The following is a 19,928-nucleotide window of genomic DNA, read 5'->3' on the forward strand; positions in this document are numbered from 1 at the left end:
AAATTATCCATATTTTCAAATTCAATTTATTAGAAAAAGACCCTCATAATCACTTGAGACGATGGTCGAACACAAAACAACACAAATAAGACAACACAATTGCCAATGTGATTCTTGATCAAAGAAACCGTAACGGAACCGATTGACACGCTTGTTTTCATTTCAGCTTTGTAAATTTAAAAAGACTTTGCTGGGAATCCCATCAAAGCAGATTAGCAGCAACACATCACACATTCACTTGTAAACAGCTTGCACTCAGGCTGCGAGAAGCATCCTAAACACAGCTTTGTGGCACTTGCAAGAACTTCCTAATCGCGCGCAACATGGACCGAGAAGAGGAAGAAAATCAACCTGCTGGTCCACCACAATGACTTTCATCCTGCTGTCACACGGGCGAAAAGCCGGGCCAATGGGATAATGTTGCGCCACTTAGTGCAAAAGCCCCCAAAACATTCAGAGGTAATTGGTAGTGATCAGATCACAAACTATGATCGAGGCCTTACAAGTGTACTTTGACAATAATAACATGCGCAGAATCGACCAAATGGATTTTTTGTGATACATCGTGGAGGTTTGACGTCATCGAAGAAAGCCGAGCGGCATCTCGTCTAACCGCTCGCTGCTGCTCGGAGACAACAGCACATTTAATCCAGCACATTTGAGGTTTGACAGCCACGTGTCATATTTGGTGACCTTCCTTTTTTTTTCAGTTGGAAGGAATAACTGATCTGATTGCATCGTCCACTTAGCTCCCTGACACCATGACATCTGGGAGACAATACATAAACGTCTGACAAAATATAAATAGTTGACATTCTTGCATCAATCTGCTCAAAATACATGGACATGAAATAACATTTGTTAATTAAGGGGTGGGGAAAAAAACAGCGGCGAGAGCTCGCTGCTCATGCTTAAGACTACCGGTAATCTTATTTTCAACAATGAACACAAAAACAAATTTTAGTCCGGTTCCCTGAGATGATTCCTCCCAGGTTTTTTTCTTAATGCCATCAATTCATTTAGATTCATCTTAAAAATCTGTCACTCGAAATAGTCAAATTACTGGCAAATAACACACACAATCAAGTAGTGTTGAGGGCATTTGTTGAGGAAACCATTTCAGGAAGTCCTCTACTTCGACTGTTACTATGTTCAACATCTGCGTGGTGTTTCAATATTGTCGTACTCAAAGTTCAGTAGTCTGCGTTTCACTTCAACTTTCCACCCCGTTCAATCTCGCTTCCCACCTTCCGAGTCGACACCTGCGTTCGTGACGTTCAGGCCGAGGGGCCCCCCCGACGTCAAACCAAGCGTCCCTCTCGGAGATCTTCTGGCGTCACGGCGGCCCTCCGCACGCTCTCCCCGGGCCTCTGACCGCCACCTCGCTTGGAGACGGAGTGGACCGTACGCCAGTCCCGTGAGGCTGCGGCTCTGGAAACGCGACCCGCGAGTGAGGAGGTGACCTCGGGCTCAGAGGACCGAGCGTCTGGCTGCCAACTGGGCCCCATGACCGTATTGATGACTGCAAAGAAACATGCAAATTCATCTGGTGAATTACCATAACAGGTATTCAGATTTGCATATGCTGCGGCTGACTTACTCTCAACTTGTCTTTGGACTCTCCTTAGTTCTTTCAAAATAGATGTAATATCCTGAAACACACACACACGCAATTCAGCCTTAGTTTGAAAACAAAAATTAAAAAATGAGTTTGAAAACAAAAATTAAAAACTCATACCTTGTTGGATGCTTTGACAACAAGTCCATCACTGTCCGTATTAACTTCAGCCTCTATTTGTTCCCAGAGATCCATCCTGTCATAAAAGAGCGCCCTGAACACAGTAAAGCAACAAGATTATTGGACAATCCGTACTCTGTGTGCATCGAAAACGAACATCTTTGTTCAGAAAGAACCCCCAGGACAAATCACAAAACCAGAACCGAATGACTCTTTGGGTGAGAGTTGGGCTACAGACTGGACTCGTCAGAAGCCAACTACAAAGCACCCAAGCACAATTTGAGTCTTCATGCAGATAATATTACTTTTTTTTATGAATTGCATGCAATACAGCACCACCATGACACTATCTTTATCATTAAAGTATTTAAGTTTGTGTGGTGATTGACCAAGATTGTGACGGTCAACACAATGCTGATCAATTCAGTTCTTCAACCAACATTTGGAAATTGCGCGCGTAGGCTGTGGTCTCGCGGGATTCTTACTTGATCTTCTCAGAAAGCTGCTCCGTGTTCTCCCTGATGGCCATGATGACCTGCAACACCGGGTTCAGCATGGGATCCTCCACAGTGACCTGCGCAAACAAGAAAGATGACTCGATGACGATTCCCGATGGCTCGCGCCATGACGTTTTCGTGAGGCCTTGGGTTGTCTCAGACCTCCTCTCTGCTGTGAGGTTGCAGAGTGGAGTTCAGATCCGGGTCACTTGAGGGAAGGGAAGATTCTGCTGTTGAAGAAGAACTTGGCGGGACTCTCTGATAGTTCAACCCCATCTCTGGTATACGCTGAACAAGCTGAAAAATTAGTGGGGGTGAGACTGATCCAGTTAGGGTGTTCACAGGGGCGCAGCTACACGGTGGCCAGGGGTGGTCATGGCCACCCCTTGTTACTTCTCTGGGCACCTCATGGAAAATCTTGATACCTCTGATATTTCTGCCATTTTCACATGAATGGCGTATTCTTTAGACCCCTTGATACTCTGCCAAAAGTTGTTTATATTTGCCTCATGTAAAAAAATCTATTGTCTTGATCTAAATGCAAACTCTAAAAGAATCTGTCTTAAAGTCAACATCAATCAAAATAAGGACTTTCACAGCACAGCAAGCAACTGACATGGCTGCGAAGTCATTCTTTATCATACCATCCGCAGTCAGCCTGAGAAAGTTTGTTTACCTTTTCATGAGCCGTCACTGCAGAAACGGGTGCGCTTCTCTCCGCCGTCAAATTCGGCGGGCCACCTTCTCCTGTAACGTCATGAATCTCTCGGGCCAAGATGGCAAGATCTTTGGCAAGGTCTTGACTCAAGCTATCGAAGAGAGAGTGGAAAATTGACAACGCGAATGCTGCAGATTTCGCCATGAAACAAAATGATATTCCCTACCGTGCAATCTCGGCACTGTGGGTGGACCAGTTGCTCAAGCTCTCCCCATCCTGGTTCTCCTCAGAATCCTTGTTACATGGGTTGGGGCGCAGCAGGGGCATCGGGCGGGACCGAGCAATGCGGTGCGGACTTTGGGAGGCTGAGGAAGGTTGGGAGCGTTTGTGTTTAGGAGTGTTTTGATTGGAGTCGTACTCCTCATCTGACGTGGAGGTATAGCCACAACCTTTCTGTCGTCTCCGGGAGCCTTTGGCAGCATGAATTGGTTTGCGTGATGGAGAATTAGTAGGAACGAAGGGAGGAAAAGGAGTGAAAGAGAGACAAATAGATACCATCATTGCACACCGGCAAGAACATTTTGACACCTGAGGTCCATGAACTGGGGTGGAGCGAAGTGGTAGCCAATGGTGGCAAAGGCCATCTTTCGTAGCAATTAAATATTAAATTCATTCACTCCCAAAGACGTTTTTAAACGTCTTTTCAGACTTGGTCCAAAATTGGCTGGTAGTGAATGAGTTAATAGTTGTCGTAAGCATTTATCAAGGATCTTACTCTCACACCTTAGCAAACAATCAACAGGGCTGAGAAGTCATTGTTCATCACACCATCTGTAGTCGGGGTCACAAATAGAATCATACTGCTCAAGACAAAAGTAAGAAAAAGGCATTAGCTAGTAAAAGTAAGCTCGGCTTTGTCCTTAAATTTGTTCCTGCGTGTACTATGAGTGTGTTGGGCAAGGTTGTCGACGTATGGCAAAATTTCCCCAAAATGACAAACAATGACTTCTCAACCGTGTACGCAGTGTAGCCACGGCCGACCACCCTAAACTGTGAGTTGTGACATTTCAGGTACGCGGCATCTTATGGCCCCGTCTTCCACTGGAAAAACGTCCGCGCCCACCTTTGTCCACTCATGAGGAAAAACGTGCTGCGGAAGTGCTCATTTCTTATGAATGTCCGATAGCAGCAAATAAGAGAAATGAGCAAATGTTTGACTTCCACAGCGCAGCAGCTGAATGCAGACAAGAATAAGACCGCTCACAATAGCCCATCAGTACGTAAATAGTGCGATTGGTGGGTACTGTGCAGATGTGGCTGTACGGGAGACGTTATTGTTAGTAAAAGTATTCCCACCTAAAGCTTCGGTTAAAAAAAGGCCGCCCGAGTAGAGACATCATGAATGAGATATAAGTAGAAACCCTTAAAAGAACCAAACCAATTCATCTGGGTCAGACCTTGAAGTCCCGTCCCCGTCAAGTTCTGGTCTCTCAAACAATAGTGACATGTTAACATGAAAGGAACTGCGTCATGCCAACACTTCAGGAGTCTTACTTTGTCTTGGTCTTCATTTTCAGAGCATTTTTTTTTTGTTTAGGCATCACAGAAATATCAATAACATCGTCAAACATAGTCTATAATTCAGTGTTACTCACTTGCTGTGCTGCTGGCATATTTGGCACTGCTGGAGCGTCCGCGAGTGATGAGTGTTTTTGCGAGGGAGGTTTTCAGTGGCTTTTCGCCAGGTTTTGGCCCGAGAGACGATGCCTTGTAACCGGAGATGCTGCCAGACTCTGTACTACGGCTTGGGAGCGCTGTGCTCTTTCCCGCCCACTGCGGGGCGGAGGAGTTCTCCGTGTCACTGGGTGTGTGGAAGGAGCTTGTCCGCCGGCGAGGCATGGCCAGCATATCCCACCTGGAGAGTTTTTTGGTTTCCTTCGTGGGGACATTAGCCGCCTCCTTGGAGAGTCGGTCTGTCTCTGTGGTCTCGTTGTCAGAGGCTTCACCGAGGCGTGCTCGCCGGAGCATCGATGCCCGGGTGGGTCTCGGTGCTGAAAAGCTATTGACGCGGCTAGAATTTTGCGTCACCCTTGAACTCTTAACGTTGGAGCTCTGAAGGTCATCACTCAAGTCCACAGATCCAGATTTGCCAATACTACGCCTTAGTCCGGTTGGTCCCCTGAGGGGCTCGCTCTTTTCTAGTCGATGGGTTGAGTAGTGACTAGATAAACTAGGTGACGAGGTCTCCCTTTGGAGACCACTCAGCGGAGGTTTTTTAGTCAGCGGGTTGCTCCTGAGTCTATTGCTCTGCTGGCTGAGCGTACTTGAGGAATCCACATCAGACTCCCCTGAGAGGGAGTCTGGAATGGGAGATGGGGTGGTTTCAGACTGGCCCGCTTGGATCTTGGCCTCCAGAACAGCCAGGACATCCTCAGTCTCCTTGAGGTAAGAATGGGTGTCCTGGCTGCAGGTTCGCTGGAATAAGTCAGGCTCGGGGTCTCCGAGAGAAGAGATGTTGGGCAGCCTGGCACTGCTCGGCTCCTCCTTGGTGAAGCTCTCTTGTCTGACAAAGGAGGACGCCGAGGTGGACTCGGAGCTCGGTGTGTCTTGGACCAGAATCGAAGCAGACATGGGGGGCCGGGCTTTGCCTGACTCCTGGCTCCCTCTACGCTTGGTCAAAGTAGCTGTTGAAAAGGTTTTGGTTGACCGTTTTTTCTCAGTTTTTTCAAGAGTGTCGTCTGGGAGTTGTGAGGCTCCGTATTCTGTTTCGGGGGTGTCGTCCTCTAACTCGCTGTAGAACGTTTTTGATTTATCAGACTGTCTGACCTCGTCCTCATTTGTTGTCTTTTCTGTGATTGACGGCGGCCTCCTCCGCTGTTCTACGACGGAACCGTCGTCAGACTTGCTGGCATCACTCAGGCTATCGGGCTCCACGTCATCCTGCACTGACAATCTCTGAACGCCATCGTGAGAGCTTGTGGCCACTAAGCTGCTTTCCTCCACATTAAATGTTAAATGTGGATCATGTTGGATTTGAATGCTGGGAACTGGAACATCACTCTTCTCCGCCACGATACGTCGGGCTCTCGAGTCTTCGGAGCCGAAGTCGTTATTTTGGACGAGTTTGCTCGCGATTGCGGTCCTTGCTACAGACAAACAATTGTTAACGTCTGTTAAACACACATTGGGGAACAGAAAATATCATTCATATTCATCAGGCTAGCTCCGTATCACGTTTTAATCAGGTAGCTTACCGCCTCCCGACAGCTCCATCCGGGACGACCTCTCAAAGTGCCCAGACGAAGGGCCAGTCTCCACGTCGACCAAGCTCGCCCAGCAAGACATCCATTTCGGAGCCCCCTGTATCAATGCACCTGCCGTCTCAACCTGTGTAAGGTAAAACGAGTCATTGTGTGTTCCTGATCACTTACTCGGATAAAGAACAGCTGATTTTGTTTTCTTTTTCGAATCAGCGAACAAACTAAGCTAAGAAACAAATGGAATCAGAACAACATACATGGAAAAAGTAACAATAGGTACGATTGCAAACTTCAATGACATCCCGTACAAGATTTCAATTCAGAATCAAAAATGTTTTAGGTTTTTTTTTTAATGCTCAGTTTAGATTGACATCGTCAGAGAAGTGGTTTTATGATTGCGGTTGAAACATATCGTTGTGTAAGTACTGTTAACTACTAAGGTTATTTTACATAATTGCAGGAAAAGCCTATAATAATCAAATTAAGTCAAGTAAAATGTATTTGTATAGACTTGACTCACAGAAAAGTCTCAAAGGGCTTCACATACCCACACTAAGATATTAACACCATCAGGGATTTTATCGCCCGAGGAAAATCGAACAAAATGCCATCTGGAGTACAATAAAAAACTTTGAGAAGGGTCCGCAGACAGGCATGGCTGGAACATAAATGGTCTGATACTGTGAATACCACACCAGGAGGCAACTAACTACAGGAATAAACACTGTTCAATTAGTACCCTTTCAACAGTCAATCCAAACTGAGAATGATAAGATTATCAGAATGTTCTTCTTTGAGGCAGCAGATGGTGCGGGTGACCCTCGTGCATTGTCTGGTGGATTGGTTTCTGATTCGTTTTTACACCTTCTTGGATTAAATCAAACCGTGAGTGCCCTAAAGAATGTGAGAAGAGAGGATTGTGGGGAATCAAAAAAGACAGATTCGCTAAAAGGTTGAGGCCCAATTTACTGACCTGATTTTAAGAGTTGGTGTTATGATAAATAATGAAATGTTATTACTAATCATTCAAATCCGAGCAGGAAGGTTTACCTTCAGCCCACTTGCTCCTTGCTGTGGAGCAGGCCTCACCTTCTCACTGTTACTCTGCCTATGCAGCTCCCTGCCCTCAACAATAAGAGGCCTAAATGTTGCTGATGTATCTGCTTCACTGTGATTGGTTCCCTCTGGATTCTCAACAACACCAAACACCTGGAACAAAGCATTAAAAGTGGGTCATTGGGCCCGGCCAATATCCATGGCTCCATTTCCTGGACGAGACCTGATCCCAAGAGACACAAGACTGATCCATTTGCAGAGCAAACGTGGTTTGATGGGTATTACTTTGCAAAGAAAATCCACAGCAGTCAAGAAAACTCGCCTTTTCAATCTTGTTGCGGGCCTCTTCGAGCTCCTTATCCGGGTCATCTGCCTCAATGGTGTAGGTTCCCGCATCACTCAAAGTGTCCTCTTCTACATTTCTCGGGCCGCCGTGGGTCACCTTGGCATCTCCGTTCTGACACACGAGCGGCATCTTCGGCACCTCGAGGGGAACTGGTTGGTGGATCGGAGAGGATGTCTTGGGTAGAAGGGAAGGATCGACCCCATCAGGGCTGGTGAGGGTCTGGTCAGGCAGTGAGACTTCTGATGTTTCAGTTTCAGGTTTTGTCGGTAGACTAAATGTTTTTATGTCCTCGCTGGAAGAAGACGTCTGCTGTGTCTGTTTGAGCCATTCCGCTTTAAATTCCTTTGCCAGTTTGGATCTTCGGCCCACACTGCTAAAAGGCCTTCCGGAAATGGCGGATGATGACCGTGATGAAAAACCGGTGCAAAGTCGTTCTTCCGTTTTTTCCCGTCGTAGGGAGCCAGGTCTCGGAGAATCAGTGGAAGCGGGCCCTTTGAGGGGAATCGTGTACCGTTGGGATGGGGGAGTGCGACAGACTTGCTTCTCACCAGCCGGACTTGTGCTTTTTCTGGCCTTTTCAAGCTGGTTCCTGAGATTTGAAGGTTCCGACGGGGGGGTCTGGGAACGTTTCCTTCGGGGGTTATCATCGGAATGTCCGTCATAAAATTCTATGACAAATGCTCGGTGAGGATCGGCCTTGCCAGTGCCGGATTGAGACTGCGGAGGAGAGTAGGAGGATGGCTGCTCTGAGTCAGTGAAGCGCTGAGGGGGGGAGGCTCTCTGTGGCCGAGGTGAACTCTGGGGGTAGCCGGTTGGAGTTTGTGACTGCAGCAAACTTTGTTCATTGATCGTGAGATCTTCCAAACCAATGTCAGCGACATTTTCATAGTGGTTTGCTGCTGATGAAAGAACAAAGATAACGTTTGGAAAAACTAGAACTGTTACCTGCATTCATGAAGAACCTACTGACATTTGTACTCACCCTTGGTCTTCATCAGAAGCGACGGATCATTAATGTCGCTGAAGATGTTTTCACCCTGTGACCTTCTCCTCGTCATGTTAGCGGTGCTTTGAACCAGCCAGTCAGCAACCTTACATTCAGGTGACATCACCTCGGTGGGTGTGGTCACAGCCTCAGTGGCAGGAGGCTTCCGCTGCTGACGGAAGGAGAACTTTGTGACATGGTCCTTGATCTTCATTTTGCCTGGGGTGCATTCATCAAATTCGATAGTGAAAGAGGCGTGGCTTTGGACCACGGGAGGAGTGGGGGTGGATGGGACATGGTCAGAGGGATCTTGAGTGTCCTTTGTTGGAACCTCCTGAAGTTGCAACTCTGGTTTCTTGGAAAGCCGCTGCTGGAACTCTTTTCTGGGAATCTCGAAGTAACTGGGCTCCTGGCGGTAGGAGAAGATGGACTTCGCCTGTTTCTCAGACAAAGAACCGCCGAGCGCATATCTGGAAACTTCTTGGACAGATTCTGGGGACAAGAATACGATACACAAAATAAACATCATCCATCGTGGATTAACATCATCGCACTATAGTCCATACATGTTGTTTAACAAACCAATGACACCAACAATAGACACATACTCAACTCATGTTTTTAGCCTTTTGGGAATAAGTCCATAAAGGCATGTTTGAATTCAACAGGCATGTTTGGCCTCTCACCAAACAACCCTGACCTTGGTTCTCTAACCCTATTCTGAACAGTCCAAAACAAAAAAGAAAAAAAGACAGATTCCTGTTAACTAATTCACTCCCAAAGACGTTTTTAAACGTCTTTTCAGACTTAGTCCAGAATTGGCTGGTACTGAATGAGTTAAAAGTATTTCATGAAATGCTGACTAACGCTGTTATAGTTCTCTGATGAGACTAACTCCACGCAGCCATCCAATCATTTTTCCATAACACTTGTGCAGGGTCCCAGGAAACCTGGAGCCTATCCCAGTTTAATTTGTGAATTTGGGCAAAAGGGACATCGGAAATTGGCGGCCAATCAAACACAGGGCAATTATGGTCGGCTCATCGCGCAAACGTTGGCCGGCAGGCGTTTTGACGATTGACTTGTCAATATAAATCATCACCAAAACAGAAAAACATCAATACGTCCAGCTCACAGTTGCTGAATGCAGCCCAACATCGCTCATATAATCTCTCTGACTGCTGCACAATGTGAGGCTTACAATCAAGCTTCCTACCCCCTCCAGCGGCTTAGAGGGTCAGAAAATCCAGCACAGGCGCTGCCCGCTGGCTTGCTGCGGTAAGGGCTGGTTCATATTCCACAACTGGTAGATGTGCCTTGGGCTGCATATTATCCCATCCTTCACCGACCCAACACAGGACATCGGATCGCGATGCCACAGAAAAGCATGTCATTTTTAATTCGGTTCTGATCTCAGATGTGTAAGTAATCTGTATATCAAACAATTGAAAACTATAAACCTAGTACGACACATTTGCAAAATGCATTCTTGGACCTGAAGTCTGAAGGTCGGTGGCTTTTCCGCTTCGGTTGTGGATTTTAGTGGCTGGATCCTCATCCTCTCCCCACCAGGATGGTTGGCCATAAAGAGGAGTTGGCTTGGAGATCGGTTTATCTGTAGAAACTAAAAGACAAACGCAACGTATTATTAGCTTTGCTCACAAATGGAAAAATTTGATTTTTTTTTTTTAATGTGTTTTGAATCATGTTACAACAAATGTGTGACAAGGTGATGGCAAAAAAAAAAGGGGGGGTCAACCATGTGACCCAAATGCTATGATGCATGCTGTATAAAGATAATCCTTCTGATACAAGAGGGGATGAGGCTAATCCTAATCTTCAAGGGAGGAGAAGAATACAGCATCATGAATAACCGTTTTGTCTCTAAATTAAGGAATGTTGCATCGAAAAGACAGCACGCGCTAGAAAAACCAAATTACGTTTTTGTGTCAAAACTCAAAAACGTAGATTTGCTCTACTGTCGGTAAGAACACTCTTCCGGTCTCAACTGGATTGTAAAATGTTCCACTTTTACTTTTCCAAAGTCATAGTTTCCAATATAGAGTCAAGTACCGTGCCAAGTGGTGCGGCAAACTAATTGCTGCTTTAATGAGCCACACCCTGTAAATGTGCACGGTCCCGCCCTTCCAGACAGCGGCAGGACTGGACAAACTCCACATCCTGAGCAGCTGAATGGGAAAACACGCAAGAGAGCGCAGAAAAGATATTCGGAGCTCTCTTTGAAGTTGAGACACAGAGTCATGCCAGATTTGTTCACGTGACTAACGCACACAACAAAACCAAAAATATCAAAGGACGAAGTGCCCCAACATGTATTTCTCCAAAGCGGGGAGATTTTGAGTCATCGAGCAGTCGCTTGTAAGTGAGAATGACTTTGTGTCGCTGAGGATGAGCTCAGTTTGATGAGTTTGAGCTCGCATCGAGGTTACAAACAATGTGAACAGCTGGAAGAGCTTTTGTCCAGACAAACGCACTTTCTTTCCTAACAATTCTTGAACTATTTGGAAGATCGGATTGGCTGAGAATTCCTGCAGCTCACAGAGCTTAGATGCCCTGAGAACAACTCCAAGGGGAGACCTAAGTTCACACATGAGCTATCCGCACACATGTGAAGAGCTGGCAGCGAGACCTAAACACCGTTTTAAGAACCTTTATGGGCGTGCATCCAAAAGGCCTCCTTGTCAGCTGACAGGCATGGCTGCCTCAGATAAGAACTTTGTCCTTCACCTTTTCACCCCTCCTGCGACTTCACTTTTAAATTACATTAAAGTCAACTCGTGCAGACACTTCGGAAGTCTATTTCTTGACCGACAACAGACTTGGAAACCTCGGCTCGCAAAAGGTTAGACTGATTGTGCAAGAGCAAGCACAAAACACAGCCGTTCGAGCCATGCTCACATGCTTTTAAAATCAATTCTCACTAAAAACTGTTCCTGTCACGCAAACTGACCAGCGGTTTCCAAAGTAGCCGCCTGTGATAACACAGATGATGTAAGGGCTGGTTAATACCTGTAAGCGAAAGCGCTTTACGTTCGCTCTTCTGAGGTAGCTTGACATTGGAAACAGCCTCTTTGCTCTTCTCCGGGCTGCGAACGTGCTGCTTGTCCTTCACGCGGGCCTCGAGGGCTTTGAGACCGAGCTGCAACTGGCTGGTGTACTTCTCATGCTGCGCGGCGTGAGAAGGGGGGAAACAGGATGTGAGGCACAAGATACAACTGCTACGACAACGTTCTGCTCCAGATACGACGATCTACTCGCGGTCGTTTATTTTCGAAGCAAAGCCGTGGCTGCATTGCCGATTCACTTATGAGATGGCAAAGGAACACGTTCTGCCGAACCTACTGACCTTAAGAGCCTCCTCTGGCACCTTGTGTTGACTCTTCTCCAAGATATATACGTGAGCATGTGAGCACCGGTTAAAGAACAACAACATACACCTGATCAAACATTTGTTCATTAAAAAAAAAAAAATTGTAAAAATTAAATACAACTAAAATAGACTCTGTGGCATTTGTTCTTTTTCACAAGTGTACAACGCAGTTGGGACAGGAAAAAAAAAGACGTATTTGAAAAGAGGGTGTGATGCCAAACGTCGCGCGCGGTGTATTCAGTTGTGGCGACAAACATTTTGAAATGTCACCGTCTTCCCAAGATCTTTCCGACGTGTTATCAAAACTCAATTCCACTACCCGCAAGATTTCAGTTGAAAGGGTGGGGTCAAAGGGCACAGGAGATTTTCAGTTCACACTTAACAATAATCTGAAACGGCTGACTGGAAAAAGCCACAAGGGATTAATTAACATGCCGACCAAGCTAACGGCCAACAAAGGGAAAATGTCGAATAGCGGTGACGCAAGCAGTTAGCCTGCTAGTGCCTCATTCCAGCCTAGGGCAGAAGGCCGAGGCCAGGCAGTCGTTTGCCATGAGATCCGTTGAGTCGAAATTCATCGGTTGACATCAGTTTGAAGACATTTTTCAAAAAGGATATCATAACCAAAGCGAATGACATCGGAAAGCTTGAGGGTGATGTACGTCTGGTCCGGAATTCTAAGGTCATTCACGAACGTCTGGAAGAAAAACCACAGATGTCGACCTCTTTGATCAACGCACATCTGATATGCTCGCAGATAGCAGAAGGTGCTTTGCAATTGGCTCTTTTCCCATTGAACGCTAATCCGGTGGTAGACCGAAACGCTGATGAGATTATGTTCTTATGCAAGGACAGCGACGACTATAAAAGTGAAACCTCATTCAAGTGTCGTGTAATCGCACCGCAACTGCAATTATGTCATCGTCTTCAAAAACTAAGTAATAAGGGGGGAAAGAATGAAAGAGCATCTTTGGTCTGTCCCGTCAGTGAGGATCACCGTTGAAGTCAAGTTGAATTACTGCGACGGGTCCTCACACTGCTGCGCTCTGATTAGTTTGTCACGGCCCAAAGACGCTCGCTTGGAGAACAATCAGCTACCCTCTCTGACCACTCAACTCCGAGTCCATTGTGGATAATGAGGCAGCAGAGAGGACACACAGAGGAGACCAGGGGCAACGTTTAGAAAGGAAACTCACTTGATTATAGTTGCCGTCCCAAACATGGCTGCCATTTTGTGATTAAGGACTTGCACCAAACCGGGGCTTGGTTCTATCGCTCCGGTCGGAGACAGCCGAGACTCACTCACCCCGTTCAAGCTACCCAGATCCTTCACCATGTGCTCATCTGCGTTTGGGTCGTAGTTGATCACAGCGTGCTGTTTGTCCACACTTCGAGACTGCAAAGGACAGACAAAGACATGTCCGCTATGGGCGATGATCAATGATGATGAGGTGGGATAGGGTTGAACACGCCTGACATAGAGGTAGAAGATCCATTGGAGCATTTAGTCACTGGCGTTCAGATCACTAACGTAAATGTGGTTTGGTCTCAACACGTCTTCATTCGTTGCTGAAAATGCAAAACGTGCGAGAAAATCGGAACCCATGTGCTTTCATTTCTGCGCTCTGGGACCTCTGTATGACAAAAAGCACGACCAGGCAAAATCGTTCACACTCTTCAATGGGCTTTTTATCCGCATAGTAAAAGACAATCTGACGAGCATTGTCTGTTTTTATAACTGCGCTGACAACATTATGGCTCGCTTGAATCAGGCGGTGGTCTGAATAAATTAGCTCGCCGGCTTGATTACGTTAACCGTGCAGCAACAATGACACATTCCTCACTTTAAGGTCTCTGAAGATAAATTTCTTCAGAGAGAATGTGTCGACTGCAGCACTAGGAAACAGCAACTAGGCCACTGAACTCTAAACCAAAGACAAAGGAGGGAAGAGATGTGTTCTAATTGCTAGGCCGACTCCAGGACTTGGATAGTTACCAAACTACAGCTGTCTTCGCTCATTCCAAATATGCGAGTCGGAAGACAGTGCGTTATTTGATACTGCTTTCATGCCAAACAGGATTTTCTCTGCGTCACAGAATATGGAGAGCTATGGAAAATATTCAAAGCGTTAAGGTGTTAAATAGTTTGGGTGGTTTTATGCCGAGTAAAGCATCACTTATAAAATAAAAGAAACAACTGCAGCACTTTTAGATGGGGAAACTTTTTTTTGGTGTGGGCACTGAGATTGATCGAACATTTCGGAGCATAGCGCACAGTCGGCTACTGCCAGTTTGGTCTCGTCGCAATCGCAATGCATGCTGGGAGCCTGTGCCTGGTGTGCTTGACACATTAATGCAACCGGCTGCCCTGTCACACTACAAGAAGGGCCGTTCGAATAATCTTTGAAGACATTAATAGAGGGAGGCGGTCAGGGTTAAAGTAACACCGCGCTGCTGTTTGCTGTGTCAACTTGGGCCTTCTATGCGGCGGCATCACCTAGGTGAGCCCTCGCTCCGAAAACACACAAAAGTCACACACCTGCAGCATGAGCTCGCAGTCGTCCCGACCAACAAAGATCATCTCCCGTGGCAACCGGTGGCGCGTGCCCGAGCTGCTGATGAGAAACCACGACGTCACGCTCATCCTGGTGCCGCGAGTCAGGATCTTTTTGGCATCCTGGAACATAAGACACAACAAACGTGAAAGAAGGTGCTCTGGTCAGATGAAACCAAAATTGAACTTTTGGGGCAAAATACAATATGTTATTGTATGTTTCTTTATTGTAAAGTAACATTGTACAACCCCATGAACACACCATCTGCTCTGTCAAAAATAACAGGAGCACCATGACTTTTCGCTTGCAAGGGACAGGGAAGATGATGGATGGAACAAAGACCTGTGACTGGGATGGAAGTTTACCTTTCAAGAAGATAATGATCCTAAAAATAAAGCAACATCTAAAATGGAATGGTTCAAAATTAAACACATCCAGGTGTTAGAATGGCCAAGTCTAAATCCAGAACTGGATCTATTTGAAAATCTGTGGAAAGATTTGAAAACTGCTGTTCTCAAATGCTCTCCATCTAATCTACCTGAGCTGTGGCGGTGTTTTTTTCAGTCTGTGGAAGTGCAAAACTGATAGAGACATATCCCAAAAGATTTGCAGTTTAAATTGCAGTAAAGTGTGCTTCTACCTTTTCTTTAGCCTCAAGGAGTCTGAATTATTTTGCTGCCCCACTTTTTTTTCTTAAAAAAAAAGGTTTAAAAAGAATCACATGAATTTTGTTACACTTCATGAATGGGTCCCACTTGGTCTTGATTCTTCAAATACAAAAAATAGGACGAAAGTTCAAGAAAGCCAATGACTTTCGCAAGTTGCTGTATTTCTTACAAATAAAAAAATAACCCGTTTATCCACTTTTTTGGTGTGGTTTTGTGCCTTGAGATTTTCTCGAAGGTTAAATACGTGCTTTGGTTCATTAAAGGTTGGGAAACATTGGCTCATCTCTGCTAGGTCAGACCTGTTTATCCAAACAATTCCAGACTGGCAGTTACTGCTGAAGTAACGTATTTGAGTTTCGCAGTCGACTGTACAGGAAAAGAATAGTGCTAGTGCTTGACAGGTGTGCCTGATGTGTGCAGACGAATACACTACAAACGCAGATTATGTAATGAAGTCGCATTCAAATTAATTCTACGATCTCTGTTTAGGTATGTTTCAAACATGTCGCAAATTCGAATGTAGGGCAATGGTTGAACTTCGGCTAAAAAGGAAACTTCCAATGCTCCCGGGTTGTTGCTTCCTGTAAGTGTTTCCTAGCAGTTGTAACTCGTGGCAGATTTCGACTGTGTATTTTACACCCAAGCGTTAAGCTCAATGTTATTCGAAGTGAAGTCGGGCTTGATGGAATTCTTTTGGTTGCGACCGAAACCAGCCTTTTGCCCACGACATTCCCCGAGCACTTCACGTACCTGTAAAGCCTTCTCCGTCTTACTCCTGAGCGAAGCCAGCGTTGCACGTCTTCGTACAATTGAAGATCGACAACCAACATGTACACGGTCGGTGCCAGGTGACGGTAGCCAGGTAGATTTTGCTCACACCCTCTTTTTTTTTCCTTAGGGGAATGACAACCAGGCGAAACTCTCCGACGCCTCTCCACCTCCCGACACCATGACGTCACTTGTCAAGTACCGTCAAACCCATCTCCAACAGAAGAGGTCTCACTCTTGTATAAAATTCCCAATTTGAAACGAACGCGGTCGGGAAAGAAAAAAAAGGCAACATTTTTTTGTCTTTGACGTGAACGTGGAATATATACGTTGACATTGTTTTATCGCGTAGACAAGAGAATAGAGAATCAACGTCTACAACAAAAAACAAAACAACACGTAAACATAGACACAATTTCATTCATTATCCGAACCGCTTCTCTGTTAAAATAAATGAATAAGTAATTGTGAACTCGTGACTGAATTTAACATAATTCAGCGTTTGATGTGTAATTAAAAAAAACTCCAAAGTCGCCACTTTCAGAAGTGAGTTTGATTGATTGTTACCCAAAACGTAAGCATTGTTGTGTATATTCAATCTTCGTCCATGACTTGTCCAGTTCCACAGAAGCACAGAGATTGTTTGATGGGTAAATGATTTGCATTCGACTTTATTTTGTATTTTATTTTATTTTCCTGTATATTTAGGTATTTAAAAACCAAATGATGTTAACTCGTGTCTTTGAATGGCTATTTTTATTTACATATAATTTCTGACAGTTAAAAATTACGTTGACAAAACGGCCGGTAGATGACGCCGTAGACTCAGTTTAAATTTTAGATTATTCACAATTGGTTCGGAAACATTTAAATCAGAGTAAATTAGATGGGCATTTGATGAATGAATTTATCTGTGAATGAAACTGTTACATCGTCACACTTTTTGTCTGTGGAAAGTAAATCAAAAAAGCAACTCAACGCCAAATACATCAAGCTGCTCTAGTTGGCTTTTTTATAACCTTTTTTTGTTTTTCTTTTCTTGCAGAAGCCCGCAACTTTTGTACTGACACTGACTGCTATTTGGAGCTATCACCTACGCGGCGCTGAACTAAGTCATCTACTGCATATATGATGTTTGCTTGGCTTTCAATTTTGTGTGTTTTAGCGCAAGCAGCTGGAGGCAGATGAGACCTGGTTGTCAGGTAAACTTGTGTTGGCGGCGTGCATCCCTTCTTGCCAAAGACAGACTGCGAGGCCTGGCCCTCAACATCTGCTCCAGAGACTGTACCATCTGGATGAGGCATTGAGGAAGAGCTTGGTTCCCTGTGTCTGAGCAGCTGCAGGGCCTCAGACAACGACCTGAATGCGGCCTGTAGAGATAGAGTACGCTGCCAAAACACAGCCTGAACCTTTGTTTGCGCATTTGTCTCACTTAAATCAGCCATGTTTGTCTGTTGGCCTTTTTGTCCAGACCATCAGCAGTAGAAAAAAAAACTACACATTGGATTGTTAAGACCTTTTATTCCATCAGGTTGAAAGAAACAATTTCAAAACTGTGTACAAAGTTTATATTATTTGTTTACGAAAGCTGGTGTCCTCAGTCTTGCGGATATGGTAGGGCAGGTACAAAAAGTTGCAATAAAAAACAAAAAATATCAAACAAATTTCCCTATTTTTCAGAAGGTGACAGCAAGAGGGGTGTGTGCATAGGAATAAGCAACAATCATATTTAACAAAAGAAGTTTTTTTGAAGTGAAAACAAACATCGTTACATTCAAGAAGGCATAATGCACTTTTGAGAAATGATTATCTGTCATCTCAACCACAATGAAAACCTCTAATCATACTTTAAATACACGTGTTGGATCTCATAGATCGCAGTTTAGCTTCAGAAACATTTGAAAAAGTTTTTTTTGTAATTCGTCCACAACACTTGAATATTATATCATAAGCTAATTTAGTCTTTTCCAACCACTAAAACAAAATCCAGATACAATCATTGTGGGGCAGCAAGGTGCATTTCATTGGCACATGAAAACGTAATATTTAAATGCTGGTTTCATAAATAAGAAGTTGGGGACCAGACATAAATTCCCACAAGAGGCAAACGAAAGGTAACTCTTGATGTGTTTTTTTTCCCCCCTGAAGCCCACTTTGTGTTACGACAGAAATGTATCGTGTTTGTGACCTCACTGAGGCTGCAGAGGAAGTACTGGATGAGAAACACCCAATACTCTACTAGGAGAAAAACTCTACAGGAGGGAAGAGGTTCTGAGGGGTCAGCAAGGGCTCGACTGATCCGGATCTTTGGGAAACCCGGAGGTGTTCACTGTGCAGCATTGAGATTTCAGACAGAAAGGCAATGAGAACAAGACGGTTTCATTTTATTTCAAGAGGACACATATCTGTGTGCAAACACTTAGGCTTAGCTGGCTAAGAGGTGGACGTTAACTCACTCAGTGCCAAAGATGTTGTCACGTCTTTTAGATTCCAAACATTCAGTGCCAAAGACGTAGTTTAACGTCTTTTTGTGTTTTTCCCCACATGAAGGGGTGGATGTGGCACTGATGCTGTTCGACTGAGAATTTCAAGTTGGGAAGATGGTAATGAGGCACAACCACCAAGATGTCGCAGCGAGTACCATTTTGGATTTGAGATCAGCCCTGTACACAGGGCCAGAGGACATAAAGGCGGTAGTCGCCTACGCAAGTAGAGGCATTTTTAAAAGGTAATGTGCTGTATATGGTTAGTATGTATTGTGGTAGTTAGCAGAAGGGTGCGTTTGTTATAAATGTGACAAAGTACAACTGATGTCTTGCTTGAGGATATGACATGCATGACGGCCACTGAACAATCTAAGCCAGCCCCTGATGGACTGGCAGTCTGGTGATGAGCATCCTTCACAACACCTGTATATGGCCAAATCCGTAATTCGGTTTAAAATCAAAAGCTATTCCTAATCATTGTTGCTGGTTCAGATGTTAGAAGTAGCATAAAAATCAAGAATATCATGATTAATGTCACTGTTCGGTTTCATCCATCAAAAGCCAGTTTGAAATGGTTTTTCGGAATTTCAAAAGACTTCTATGTTCTACTGCCGATTACTAAACAATGGAAAAAGGTTTTTTTCCTCGTGAAAGAACAGTCTGATATTTCTTTCTTTCACTTGGTAGAGCTGGAAAAATCAGGCAAAATTTCTTAAAATGCCTGGCACTCTAACGGTTGTCTTTTAAAAACGGCGGGCAGTGAATGAGTTAAGTCTCCAAAACTTTGCCATTCTTTGCATATCAGACCTTTACTCTATCAGACTCAATGAGGGTGTTTACAACAAGGGACGTATGCAAGACATATGAACTTTATTTCAAACGTTAACTTTTGAAGCTCCCCCAAAACGTTGAAGGTTTAGTTTTGAATAGCAGAGGAGGCAAGCAACGAGCACACCGGATTACCGACAGAATTTTGGTCCATCGTATTTGTAATCTCTACTTGAAATGGTTGATTTTGGTTTACTCTGGTTCGAAAAATATAACAGCGCTTCTTGAAACCTTAGGCAGTGGTCCAATTTTTACGACATAGGTGGTGATGTGTGGATGCCCGCTCGCTAAACAGCCAGGAAATGAAGTCTAGTGTTAAATTTCGAATGGTGGTGGCGCAGGTGGGCGATTTGGTTGGGGTGGTGAGGGTGAGAGAGCTCTGTGTCTTCATGAACTTGGTCCTTCCTTGAGTAAGGAAGGTGAGGAACAATCGACAGGCCCCAGTCTTTTTGGAGGATGCAGTCGGCTTGAAGGGAAGGGATTGAGGGGGATGATTGAGGAAAGTGTAAGTGTCGGTCAGGCCACCCCACTCGCAGAGTAGGAGAACTGGGGGAAGTGGGGTCTCCGCTCACTGTCGAAAGACTCCATGTTCTCGTCTGGGTTGCACAAAAACAGACACTTATCTTAAGTGGGTGGTGACCAAAAAAATGCAGTCTAACACAACCATGAAGGTAAAACCATATGACGTTCCC

At 45.0% G+C, this 19,928-nt stretch overlaps 2 protein-coding genes and 1 long non-coding RNA gene across 15 annotated transcripts in view; 1 reads left to right on the top strand and 2 right to left on the bottom strand.

Annotated features, from left to right (window-relative positions):
* Positions 1-3: 3 nt before the first annotated feature.
* On the bottom strand, positions 4-16,086 carry cep170ba (centrosomal protein 170Ba). 11 transcript variants are annotated; one of them, XM_052085893.1, is made up of 19 exons: positions 15,905-16,085; positions 14,471-14,608; positions 13,238-13,327; positions 12,548-12,628; positions 11,908-11,964; positions 11,571-11,727; positions 10,036-10,164; positions 8,538-9,032; positions 7,532-8,451; positions 7,243-7,362; positions 6,148-6,280; positions 4,549-6,063; positions 3,120-3,363; positions 2,912-3,044; positions 2,398-2,523; positions 2,224-2,312; positions 1,739-1,832; positions 1,601-1,652; positions 4-1,522 (listed from the first exon to the last, which is right to left on the bottom strand). In XM_052085893.1, exons 2-19 carry the CDS (start codon positions 14,573-14,575, stop codon positions 1,302-1,304), a joined length of 4,761 nt encoding a protein of 1,586 aa, XP_051941853.1. In that variant the 5' UTR covers positions 14,576-14,608; positions 15,905-16,085; the 3' UTR covers positions 4-1,301. The 11 variants fall into 11 exon arrangements, with proteins under 11 accessions (XP_051941853.1, XP_051941854.1, XP_051941855.1 ...); XM_052085894.1 differs by having other exon boundaries at positions 1,739-1,814; positions 2,398-2,532; XM_052085895.1 differs by having other exon boundaries at positions 2,398-2,532; positions 4,549-6,039; positions 15,905-16,084.
* LOC127614617 (uncharacterized) lies at positions 15,403-17,586 on the top strand. 3 transcript variants are annotated; one of them, XR_007966641.1, is made up of 4 exons: positions 15,406-15,555; positions 15,644-15,737; positions 16,053-16,150; positions 17,088-17,586. It is a non-coding gene; the product is annotated as an uncharacterized LOC127614617 (long non-coding RNA). The 3 variants fall into 3 exon arrangements; XR_007966640.1 differs by having other exon boundaries at positions 15,403-15,737; positions 16,053-16,572; XR_007966639.1 differs by having other exon boundaries at positions 15,408-15,737.
* Positions 17,424-19,928, bottom strand: part of akt1 (v-akt murine thymoma viral oncogene homolog 1) — a 36,220-nt gene continuing 33,715 nt past the window's right edge. The window contains exon 14 of the mRNA XM_052085921.1: positions 17,424-19,832. Within this exon, the coding sequence (XP_051941881.1) occupies positions 19,753-19,832 (80 nt within the window). The 3' untranslated portion in view covers positions 17,424-19,752. The remainder of the gene's footprint in view (positions 19,833-19,928) is intronic.

Source organism: Hippocampus zosterae, chromosome 14 (genome assembly GCF_025434085.1).
Source record: "Hippocampus zosterae strain Florida chromosome 14, ASM2543408v3, whole genome shotgun sequence".
Classification (NCBI taxonomy): Eukaryota; Metazoa; Chordata; class Actinopteri; order Syngnathiformes; family Syngnathidae; genus Hippocampus; species Hippocampus zosterae.